This window comes from Triticum dicoccoides, chromosome 5A (genome assembly GCF_002162155.2).
Source record: "Triticum dicoccoides isolate Atlit2015 ecotype Zavitan chromosome 5A, WEW_v2.0, whole genome shotgun sequence".
Classification (NCBI taxonomy): Eukaryota; Viridiplantae; Streptophyta; class Magnoliopsida; order Poales; family Poaceae; genus Triticum; species Triticum dicoccoides.
The window spans coordinates 675,969,966-675,981,762 of record NC_041388.1 but is presented as its reverse complement, the minus strand read 5'-3'; the positions used below and the strand labels follow the sequence as shown (position 1 = coordinate 675,981,762).

Genomic DNA, 11,797 nt, shown 5'->3' with positions numbered 1-11,797 from the left:
CTATATTTTTTGATTGCTCCATGCTATATTATCTACTGTTTTGGACTATATTGGGCTTTATTTTCCACTTTTATATTATTTTTGGGACTAACCTATTAACCAGAGGCCCAACCCAGAATTGTTATTTTTTTGCCTATTTCAGTGTTTCGGATAAATAGAATATCAAATGGAGTCCAAACGGAATAAAATCTTCGGGAACGTGATTTTCTCACCGAACGTGATCCAGGAGACTTGGACCCTACTGCAAGGGATCAAAGAGGAGGTCACGAGGGTGGGGGCGCCCCCCCTAGGGCGTGCCCCCTGCCTCGTGGGCCCCTCGGTGCTCCACCGACGTACTCCTTCCTCCTATATATACACACATACCCCCAAATGATTAGAACAGGAGCCAAAAACCTAATTCCACCACCGCAACTTTCTGTATCCACGAGATCCCATCTTGGGGCCTGTTCCGGAGCTCCACCGGAAGAGGGCCAACATCACGGAGAGCTTCTACATCATCATAGCCTCTCCGATGAAGTGTGAGTAGTTTACCTCAGACCTTCGGGTCCATAGTTAGTAGCTAGATGACTTCTTCTCTCTCTTTGAATCTCAATACAAAGTTCTCCCCCTCTCTTGTGGAGATCTATTTGATGTAATCTTATTTTTGTGGTGTGCTTGTTGAGACCGATGAATTGTGGGTTTATGATCAAGTCTATCCACACGCGCGATCGTAGACCTCCTTGCCGCATTCCGCAACCGCCTTTCCACGGTACTTTTTGCGGCCTTCGGTTTCAGCGAATAGCTTGACAAATAATTTTATAAATACCCCCCTATTAGAGTAAGGGGGAAGTTTGTAACCATCCTCCCTTGTATTACTACCTGTGATGACTTTTATTAGTCCATAAATCTGCCCTCCTTCAGGCCTCCAATTTTGCGTCTCAGCAAAACGACATGATATTATGGGACGAAGCGAGTATTATAATATAAAAACCCCTAAAAAAGGAAATATAATGTACAAAAGAAAAAAAAGTTAATTGTCACAGATTTCGTGACTTTGAAATGATACCAACAAAATCAATCTTTATCCGAATAAATCTTCTTTTCGAAGCTTATCCGCCTCCTAGAAAAAGAATCCTCAGATTGTGTCCGAAAGCCCCCGACCCGAAGCCGTAGAAATTGGCGGCCGGACGGCCAAAATCATCATCACCCATTAAAAAAAATCTCAACGGTGGCATCCATCAGCTCCGCGGACAGCAGAAGCCGACGCGCACAGGCAGCAGAGCCAGACCACGCGAGCGCAGCCAAAGGAAGGAAAATGGCCACGGCCCTCTCCCTCGGCGGTGCCGGCGCCGGCGCCGCCGGCCACCTCCTCCGCAGGCGCCCCGCCTCCGTGGCCAGGTGCTGCGCCGCGCCCCGCCGCAGCTCCCCCTCGCGCCGCCGGGCCCCGACGCGGCGCCTGGCCGCCTCGCGCGCGGACGACTCCTCGCCGGCGCCCTTCGAGATGACGGTGGAGGGCGCGCTCAAGCTGCTCGGCGTCGCCGAGGGCGCCTCCTTCGACGAGATCCTCCGCGCCAAGAAGGCCGTCGTCGCCTCCTGCAAGGACGACCCGGACGCCGTCGCCCAGGTCCCTCCCCCTCCCCTCCCTCCCCCCAAACTTCTCCTCCACTCCACACCGTCCCCTCTCAACGCTCGCTTGCTGTTCAAGTGAATCCATCTTTGAAAGCATGCTTTGATTGTCCCCACAAGCTTGCTAATTTAGGACGACAAAGCCGCCTCAATCATCAAATTGGTAATGCAAGAATAGCTTTGTATATTATCTTTCAATATTTTGAAGCAAAATCAGGTTATAATCTAGTACTTCCGTACACAGCGAAGAAAAGCGGAGACCTGATCATCACTAATTTGGGCAGATTATTGGCGCACAGTTGTTCCCATGTGATGAACCGAGGCTGCTAAAATATGCTGCTTTTGGCATTGAGTGCGTTAGCTTATAGTGGTAGCACTATTTGTATATCCATGGATGGGCCATGGTGGAGGCGATCATATATGCATATCATATCAATATATCATGTGCTGTCAACTTTGGACCAGTGACTTGGCTTGGCCCGTAGGAAGGGAAGGAGTGTAAATTTCTGTTTCTTCATTTCGACAAGTTACCACTGCCCGGTTTTTCTACGCAATTTCGTGTGGATTTTTGTCCTTTGTAATAATAACCTTTCTTGTTCCAGCGAACTAGCTGTAATTTGTTCTTGTTTGCTTGTGCAACTTGTCTTCCTGATAAGTACTCTTGCTTGCGCCCATGCCCAATCTTTCAACTGTCTGTTTCAAGACTGAACTGGGGCTCTTAAAAGAAACAACAGGATCCTAAGTTGCTGGCAGCATCAATCATTGATGTTTTAACAGATTTTGTTGCACCCGGTATCAAAGGCGTCCTGGATGCGTTGTTTGACTCCGTTTCATGTTTCATTTCAGGTCGAGGTTGCCTATGACATGCTGCTAATGCAGAGCTTATCACGCCGGAGGGCTGGCAAGGTTGTCGATAGCAGCGTCCGCTACGCCGATGTGAAACCTGTCAAGACTGCAGGAACAGCACCGCAATGGATGCAGTCAGCCATGAAGAACGTGCCTCTCACATTGGAGGCCCCAGCTTCGAGCAGCTTGGGCATCCAGTCATCCATTTATGGTGCGCTGATGGTTTTCACATATGCTAGTGGAACCTCTACGTCTTTACCATCAGCGTACACTAGCCCTGATGTGCCTGGATTTATCCTAGCAACAGGATTCGGTGCTTCATTGTATTTTCTGTCCAAGAAAAACATGAACTTAGGTAAATTCTTCCACCAGTTTGTTATCGCTATTTTTTATAATATATCTACTCTGATGCTCTACATTTGGTACGGTTCGAACATGTTCTTAGTTTCTGTTCAACACTCTGTCTCTGGCTTCTGCATAAAAAACATGGAAACACTACTACAAACTACTCCTCTGTAAACTAATATAAGACTTTCTAGATCACTACTTTAGAGGTGAACTAATATAAGACTTTTTAGACCACTACTTTAGTGATCTAGAAAGTCTCTAAAAAGTCTTATATTAGTTTACAGAGGTAGTAGTTTTGAAGTTACAATACAACCTATATCACCAGTGGTGTTATCAGTTGCACAACCAACAAGATAAGGCTAGTTCTGCTCACCTGGGCGCATTAATTATTTAATTAAAGCATCTAGTGTTGTTATATCTGTAGCCTTAACTGTTATCTTGCCTTTAGAAGCAGTATTGTCATGGTAGTTTTCTTAGTAGCTGATTTTCTTCCTTATATATTTGCTCAGTTTACTTTCAGTAAAAGAACAACATTAGAAGCATGGAATGAAAATGCAATCCAAAAAAAGGACAGAACAAAGCAAATAAGAGGCACTTGTATGCTAAGAAAGGCCCCTGCTCCAGTGCCAATTAATCCGTGTTGGCTGTAAGGATGAGTAGCAGAGATTGCTTGCATTGCATGAACTCATGCTGGCTACAGGGGTGGTTGGTATTGTTGTTATAGACTCATAGTTCGATGCTTGTACGTCTCTTGCACATCAGCTTTTTAGACTAGGTCAGCAGTTTCCCAAGATTGCATTGTTGTCGTGTAGTGCGCGCCTTGGCATTGTATTGCATGCTTTTTTAGACTAGGTCAGCAGTTTCCCAAAATTTCATTGTTGTCGTATAGTGCGCGCCTTGGCATTGTATTGCATAATTAAACCTGGTTCAAAGAGATCAATACCGTGCAGTGCTGAAAGTCTGTGTGAACTTCAAAGGGATACATTGTGAAGCAAATTCAGTTATTCGGCTATTGTAGCAACAAACAAATTGTGTCCCTGTGCAAACTTTTTGAGTAAAAACATAACATGTCAAAACATGCCATGCAGCAATTTTACTCTTGGATGTCCTGTCTACAAAGTTGCTAGTGAATAAAACATGTATGGATCTGGCTGGCTGGCATAAGTCCACAAACCTCCAACCGGCTTTTGTGTTTGTATTGCATATGGATTATATTTTGTAGTCTTTAGGTGAAAATTAAACTTGGTTCAAAGAGACAAATACTCAGCGGTGCTGAAAGTTCTACATTGTCAATCAAATTTAGCTATCGTAGCAACAAACAAATTTTATTCTGTACACGCTTCTTGAGTGAGAGTAGTACTAGGATGGGTGACCTCCTGGGAAGTCCTCGTGAAAGGGTTTCATATCTAAGGGTTGTGATAGGCTTGGCGAGCCAACGTAAAAACTAGCCAGTCTTTGGGGTATGAAACCCATTTGGGCGAGAGTAGTACTAGGATGGGCGACCTCCTGGGAAGTCCTCGTGAAAGGGTTTCATATCTAGCCTACTCCAACTTGTTTGGGATAAAAGGCTTCATAAGTAAGTAAGTAAGTAAGTACACGCTTCTTGAGTGAGAAGATAACATGTCAAAACAGCGATTTGTTGCTTCAGAGTAGATCTGTAGGTAAGAACGTTAGAGATCCACAATCCTGTATGATTGTAGGTTATATTCTCTCATAGTCTCGTGTGATTACGGGATTGTTGTCATAGTTCGATGCTTGTATGTCTCATGCAACATCACCTTTTTAGTTTAGGTCAGCGGTTTCCCAAGATTACATTGTTGTCGTGTAGTGCGTTCCTTCACATTGCATTGCATGTGGACTAGCTTTAGGATTTAGGTGAAAAGAAAAAAACTTGGTTCGAAGAGATAGATGTTGTCTAGTGCTGAAAGTTTTGTGTGAACTTCAGAGAAATACACTGCAAGCAACTTCAGTTATTCAGCTGTTGTAGCAACAAACGAACTGTGTCCTGTACACACTTTTTGAGTGAAAACATAACATGTCAAAACAGTGATTTGTTACTTGAGAGTACATCTGAAGATAAGAAAGCCCAGGGATCCACAATCATACACGGTTGTAGGGTTATAATCTCTCGTATGATTTTGACAAGGGGTTCTTAGATATCTACTGTCATTGGCTTGTACGCCAATCATACATGGAGCTATTTATCTCTTTACTACCTTAGGTCTTGGATATGCTGTCTTTAAACACGTATGGATCTATCTGGCTGACACAAGTCCACAAACCTCCAACCTGCTTTTGTGTTTGTTATGGCACTGCTTAATTGTGGGAGGAAACCTTGCCCAATGTCCTGTACCTTGATTACTGCTACTCTTGTGCCAACCTTCCTGCTTCGATTTGGAACGAAATGAATGCCTCTGTGGTCCTTGTTCATGCAGGTAAGGCCGCATTGATCACCGTCGGGGGCCTGGCAGTCGGTGCGACGGTCGGGTCCGGCGTGGAGAGCTGGCTGCAGGTTGACATTGTGCCCTTCCTGGGCATCCACTCCCCCGCGGTCGTCGTCACCGAATTCATTCTCTTCTCGCAATTGTTGGTGTCGCTGTTCGTTAGGTAGGGTCTGTGGGCAAGCTAAGCTGTCAGCTGGCCTTGTAACTGACTGAAAAATGGTGCATCTTTTCCCCAGAAGATGCAAAAAGCAGCTGTGTATAGCAAAAACAGTACTACAGCGGGGATCTAAGTCCCTTGTACTTCAATCATCACTTGTATCTAGCCTTTTTCTCCATTGTCCAACCCGATTTCATTTGTCGGTTTCTTCGCCCTTGTTTGGAAATTGTGGTGTGGACTGTGAAGTTTGTTTTCCATAAAGGACACTTTATTATTACTTAAAAGGTTTAAGCATTACACCTGGCATCTGCATAGCTGAGATGCACACGGCCAAAATCAAGTCCAAGTTTCAAAAAAATCGAATAAGGCGGGATACAAGCAATCAAGTGAAGACTGTATAACGCCCAAGACTCTGAAGTTTGTACTTACTCACAAACCACATCATGAATCCTAGGCTGAAAACTCGGCCTTGCACTGAGCTTTGCATGCAGCTGAAGGTTTTCAGTATGTGGATCAGTAAGATTCAGGCCTTCTTTGGTTTATAGGATAGGAATTTCATAGAAATAGGAAAATCATAGGAAGTGGGATGACATGCATGTCAATTCCTATAAAGCAAGAGATGTCATTTGATGCATAGGATAGGATTTTTTTCATTGAGTCTAGGCTAATGTTTTTTCCTCCAAAACGTGAAGGATTGATTCCTATCCTACATAAGAATAGGAATTCATTCCTACAAACCAAAGGGCTTCAAAGGAATTTTTCCTTTGCAAATCCTATCCTATAGAATTCCTACAAAAATCCTACAAACCAAAGGAGGCCTCAAAGGGAGAACAACTTGCGAAGATTTCGATCGTCGAATTTCGGGCGAAGTCGGATGGCACCCAAGTTTTGTTTCTCAATTTTCAACCTGTGAAATTTATGCAGAACTTGCTCGATTGCGTTGTTTTTATCTGTGAAATGACAAGCTGCTTGCCAGCTACTCCCTCCGCCCCATAGTATAAGAGTGTTTTGTGTAAAACGCTCACAAAAACGCTCTTATATTATGGGACGGAGGGACTAATTTATTCTACCGCCACTCCAGTAAAATTCAAAGCCCCATGAGAGAGACAATTGGGCCGTTTGATGCCCAGGCTATGGGTGTGATCCAATCTAAACTTAATTCTGTTGGACGACTGTCCCAACTGGCAATCTGATCAAGTTCAGAGCACCGCACCACACGTGCTCCCCCAGGGCCAGAATCCGCGTTGATATCCTTCTCATGTGGTCATGTCGGCACCAAACCATTGGCCTACCTTGCTCACCCAGATACAGAGAGTCCAAGTTCATTCCATTTCATAATGAATCTGCTGCAAATAATTGGAGGCACCCCTTGTCTTGACCCAACAGAGTCAGTCAAGCCAGGCACCCGGTTTTCGACGGCGAAAACAAGAGATGGAAGAAGACGGACTATTGCGAAAAGAGACGCCGATGTTCCGGACAAATTTACAGCCACCTTGTTCTCCTCTCTCATTGGAGAGGAGAAAAGGGATAGGTAAAAGAACAAAGGGGAGGAGGCGGAGGGGGCGAAAAGCATCGCTAATGGTGGTGATCTAACATTATACCTTGCTATCAGTACGCTAATTTAATTACCCGGGTGGAGCCTGAGCAGTTTCACAGCAGCAGGAAGCACTCTCTCTGCAGATGCTCTCGTCATAGAGTTTCTCTTCTCGGCGTGGCGGCTTCTTCCCCTTCTTCAGTAGGTGCTGCTCACCATGGTGGGGGCCGAGAAAGGCGCGAGGGAGTTGGCAGGGACGCTCACGCCGCCCCCTCGCACCGACACCGGCGGGCTCTTGCTCCACCCCGCCCTGCTCACCGCGCTCGCGTCCAGGAACACCACGACCACCGTTATGTCGTCATGGAAATGCCGCCGCACCCCACGCTCGATCTTCTTCAGGTCCGAGTATCTCATCTCCCTCTTCTTGGCCGCCTCTTGCATCGCGGCTTTCACTAGCTTTCGAGCGATCCCCTGGTGAAAAAGAAAAAGCATAATTTTCAGGAATGGGCGATCTCATGCCAGAAGTAGGCTTGATTTTGACAATACAGCAGCCTAGGGATGACATGCAACTTGAGGGTTTTTTAACGGTATGTTGCTTGAAATACTATTTAGAGCTTAGACTAGGAAAACAACTTTAAGTGGAGAAGTGGTAAATACTCCCTGCCAATTGAAAGCACAAGCATCCACAAGTGCATAACCTAGATTATACTTGCTTGAAATAGCGCCTAGAGTTTAAAATAGCAAAACAACTTTGAGTAGAGAAGGGGTAACATACTCTCTACTAGTAAGTGATTGAAAACCCAAGCATCCAGATAAAGTGCAGAACTTAGGCTACACTTGCTTGAACTTATAGTAGTTTAAAATAGCAAAACAACTTTTAGTCCCACCCACACAAACAAATAAAGGCATTAAGAATATGCGTATATTTCCTACATGCTGGTCATATATTTAATGAATTGGACAGGTAGTGAGCCTCGAAAGGAATTTTGGATTTGAATCATGGAAACTTTTTCTTTAGGGATGAAATCCATAGAGATCGGAGAGTGGGAGAAGAACGCATACATTACGAGGGTTACTTTGGACAAGGTCAACTGCTTCCTGATTGCTGAGGTGCTCCCATAGCCCGTCAGAAGCAAATATAACAAACTGATCACTCGGTTGTATTTGGTGAACAGCAATCGCAGGTTCAGAACTAAGAATTGGCTTCTTGAAGGTTTCCCGGAGCCGAAACTTGCTATGTAGAGGTGATCTGTTATACTCTGGTCTTTTCAGATATACATCTCCGATAGATCTTGAGATCTGCAGAATATTACCTCACCTCATAAGTTACAATTGAAGAAAAACAGTAGTAGAGCACCCCAACTGTATGTATACCAGTATATATAATCCAGAAGAGAAAATTTACAGGAGCCTATAGACTACTGTGTACACAAAGTAATAATATGTCATGACTAAAATCCCGACTTGCAATAACTGATGGTGTTGATTAGCTCAAAAGTTAAGCGTGAAAATGACGATAACCATGGGTGACTGTAGAATGAATCACTTCCTCCTGCCTCTTGCTGGCACGCTTCTGTTATACAGAAAGCATGAACATCAATCTAGCATAGTCATATGGGACAACAAGAGGTCCCAGTCATAAAGACGGCAATTATACAGCACCAAATCTTACCACACATTTATTTTTAGATATAGGAAAAGCATGCTATATTATGATGATGCAACCATATTTAGTGCAGGCACTTTGGCTCTGAGAACGATTGACTTACCTAATACCTAACTTGAAACAAATAGCGCAGATGCAAAAGTAATTATCCATACTCCGGAACGGAAAAAATAAGTGGAATTGTGATGAGATGGACAGATGATGTAACTGCCGCGAAGACTTCTAACAACAAATTAATAATTATCTAGGCAGGTCTAAATCTGAGAGTGATCTTATGCGCCTCACGGTACAGAATTTCGGTTACCTGGATGAGGCCCTTCACACGCCAAACGTTGTGTTTCAGAACCACGATTTGTGGATCATGAGGGTGTGATGACTGTAGCTCCTGCCTAACTTCCTCATAGCACGCGTTGTGCTCTGCCGATAACTGCATGGCCACAACCTGACCGGTCGCCTTGACAAGCCTTCCGAGAACCGCACGCGAGTCACCGGCGTTTGCGATGTAGAGAGTTCCGGAGCAAATCACGCCGACCAGGCAGCAAGAGCCCACTGCTGCGATCTGAGGCTTCATAGACCATTCCTTGCTGACTACGGAAAGGAAGCCGTCCTCGGTTGCTTGGAAGGCTTTCCGGATCACATCGGCCGACATGCACTTGTGCTCGGTTGCAAATCCTGGAAAAGGAGATTGTTTATCATGCACTGACACTAACAAGGCTAACAATGAGTAAGAAACAGCCCCCAGAAACAGAAAACAATTAAGTAGTGGAGTATAACAGAACAATGTCACCATCAACAGAAGACATAAGCAGCTAGAAGAGATGAATTTATTCTTTGTGAGATAGTATAATACTAGCTCACTGCCGGTGACCACGCCATGTGTGATGCAAGCTTAGAAACAAGTCTATTGAACCTGCAATATTTTCTTCTGATGATGATGATGATGTTACAGCAATGAGTGCCAAAGCTATGACAGACAGCCCTTCCTTTTTTTTATGAGAAAAATCAGCATGATTATTATCACAATCATGCTCGCAAGAATTGCAAAAGCATGAAACATCATAAGTTGGCATTTGATGATTTCATCATCAGTGGCGTGGCGCCTCCCAAACTTAAAAAGAGATTAGCAGATGGGGATTTTGGGATGGGGCATTGGGGCTTACTTCTGAGATGGTGGAACATGTTGTCATTGATGAAGCGGGAGGTCTCCGGGCCGCCATGGCCGTCATAGACGCCGACGAAGGTGCCCTGCGGGCCGGGGTCGGCCATGGAGAGCGAGCCGGACTCCACCTGGCTCTGGTCCTCCAGCAGGTTGTTGGCCTGCACCACCGCCATGGAGAAGTCGCCGGTGGCCGCCTGGCCGGCGTCCTTGTACCACAGCAGCCCGTCCTGGCGGCCGGCGGCGTCCGAGCCCTTCTTGCCCCGCCGCCCGGCCCGGGACCGCGCGCCCCAGCACGACCTGAAGTAGTCCATCACCGCCGCCATCACGCCCTCTCCCCGCAGCTCCTCGCCGGCATCCCCGGCCTCCGTGTCCCCGCCGCCTGCAACCAAACAGAATCATCAGTACCGCGGGTCAAGATCAAAAATTCCCCTCTCAGCAACCGGATCGCGGCCAAGGATCAATCAATCAACCAAGAAGCCGCGTCAATCCCCGCCACCCAGAATCGCCCGGCGCAGAGCGCCGAATCAGATCGAGAGAAAGAAAGACACGAGGCCCCTCACCTTTTCCCCCCTCTCTCCGTCCAAGCCCAAGAACTCCCCGCCGGGTTCGTGCTGGGATTCTTGGAATCTACTCAGATCTGGCGCGGGCGGGCACGAGCTCGGGCGCACGAACAGCGAGGGTTGGGTGGACTGGACGGACCGGCGGCCGCGCTCCAGGATCAAAGAGAAGAGAATCAAGCAAGCAAGCAAGGAGCTTGACAGAAAGGAAAAAATCCCCTCCCCGGCAGCCTCGCCGCAGGCCTGCTGCTTTGCTTTTCTCCCGGTGATTGAGCACTCGCTGGAAGTGGAAGGAACAGCTCAGAGGCAGAGTGGTCTCTCCTCCTCTCTTGTGAGTTGTGAAGCCACACCCAAGCCAACCCCAGCCTACTGCTACTAGCACTAGTACCCAGACCCAGCGGAGCGAGCGGGGGCAGGAAACCGAGGGGGCAGAGAAGCCATTAAAAGAAGAGCAAGAGGGGGGAGAGGAGGCCAGGGCCAGCAAGGCAGAGATGGGCTCCTACCAATCCTGATTCTTGTCACTGGTTTGTGGTGCTGTGGACTGCTGCAGGTGCAGGGCTATGTGTGCTCCCTCGACCCCGCTCGACTCAGTTCAGTTCACTTCCCCTTCTTCCTCCCTCCCACCTCACCTCACCTCGCCTCACCTGCCATGGGTGAAAACTGAAAACTGGAAAGAATGAGAGCATCTTTTTATAGCAGGGGAGGTCGTCTCTGTTTGCAGAAAAGGATGGCCATATAATTTATTACTTCCTCTGTTCATTTTTATAAGACGTTTTAGACAATTCAGACAGTGCCCAAAACAGTTCAAAGCTAGCTGTCCAAAACGTCTTATAATAATGAACGGAGGGAGTACTAATCCTCATCACACCAGTAATTATTTTGCATTGAATTGGCACCACTGTTTTGGAATCCCCCGTTCCCACTGCTGTTTCTTGATGGTGGTTTGCTGCTACTCCAATCTTCTCCTCATTGAATTGATAAGCTTTTGCTTTCCTAATACTCGCTTCGGCCCATTGTATTAAAAAAAAGTCTTACATTATGGGATTGCCGAAGTATTCTAGTACTACTACCATCTCCTTTTCGGTTTATAGGCCTCAATTTAAAAATCTCATCAAGCAAGATAGATAACGAGTGGTGAAATATTTTTTTTAGTTTGCAAAAGAACGCAATCAATGTGCCCGTTTTCTTCACAAAATTGTGTTTTCAATGCGTTAATTACAATGCATGCATGAATAAAATAAATGCATTGGTCAATTTTTCTCGCATGCAATGATTTAATGCGCCTTGAAATCCGAGCCTGTGATGGGGAACAATTAAATCGAGATTTATTAAATGAAAAATCTAAAATTTTGAGATAGGATCTATAAACGGGAAAGGAGGGAGTAGTTAGTATACTCCACAATGTTCATACACATGAGAGGGAATGAGACAGAGAGGATCTTGGACATCAGTTTAAAAAAAAGAAAAAGGAAAAGGGGATG

The 11,797-nt window shown here is 45.9% G+C and overlaps 2 protein-coding genes across 3 annotated transcripts; one reads left to right on the top strand and one right to left on the bottom strand.

Annotated features, from left to right (window-relative positions):
- The first annotated feature begins 1,201 nt into the window (after positions 1-1,201).
- On the top strand, positions 1,202-5,611 carry LOC119304047 (protein CHAPERONE-LIKE PROTEIN OF POR1, chloroplastic-like). The gene is made up of 3 exons (XM_037581210.1): positions 1,202-1,603; positions 2,452-2,806; positions 5,235-5,611. The coding sequence occupies exons 1-3, from the start codon at positions 1,295-1,297 to the stop codon at positions 5,408-5,410; spliced, it is 840 nt and encodes a 279-aa protein (XP_037437107.1). The 5' UTR covers positions 1,202-1,294; the 3' UTR covers positions 5,411-5,611.
- Positions 5,612-6,830: 1,219 nt separating this feature from the next.
- Positions 6,831-10,941, bottom strand: LOC119304046 (probable protein phosphatase 2C 28). 2 transcript variants are annotated; one of them, XM_037581209.1, is made up of 5 exons: positions 10,820-10,941; positions 9,761-10,138; positions 8,905-9,272; positions 7,997-8,233; positions 6,831-7,405 (listed from the first exon to the last, which is right to left on the bottom strand). In XM_037581209.1, exons 2-5 carry the CDS (start codon positions 10,080-10,082, stop codon positions 7,133-7,135), a joined length of 1,200 nt encoding a protein of 399 aa, XP_037437106.1. In that variant the 5' UTR covers positions 10,083-10,138; positions 10,820-10,941; the 3' UTR covers positions 6,831-7,132. The 2 variants fall into 2 exon arrangements, with proteins under 2 accessions (XP_037437106.1, XP_037437105.1); XM_037581208.1 differs by lacking the exon at positions 10,820-10,941 and adding an exon at positions 10,320-10,529.
- Between the last annotated feature and the right edge of the window lie 856 nt (positions 10,942-11,797).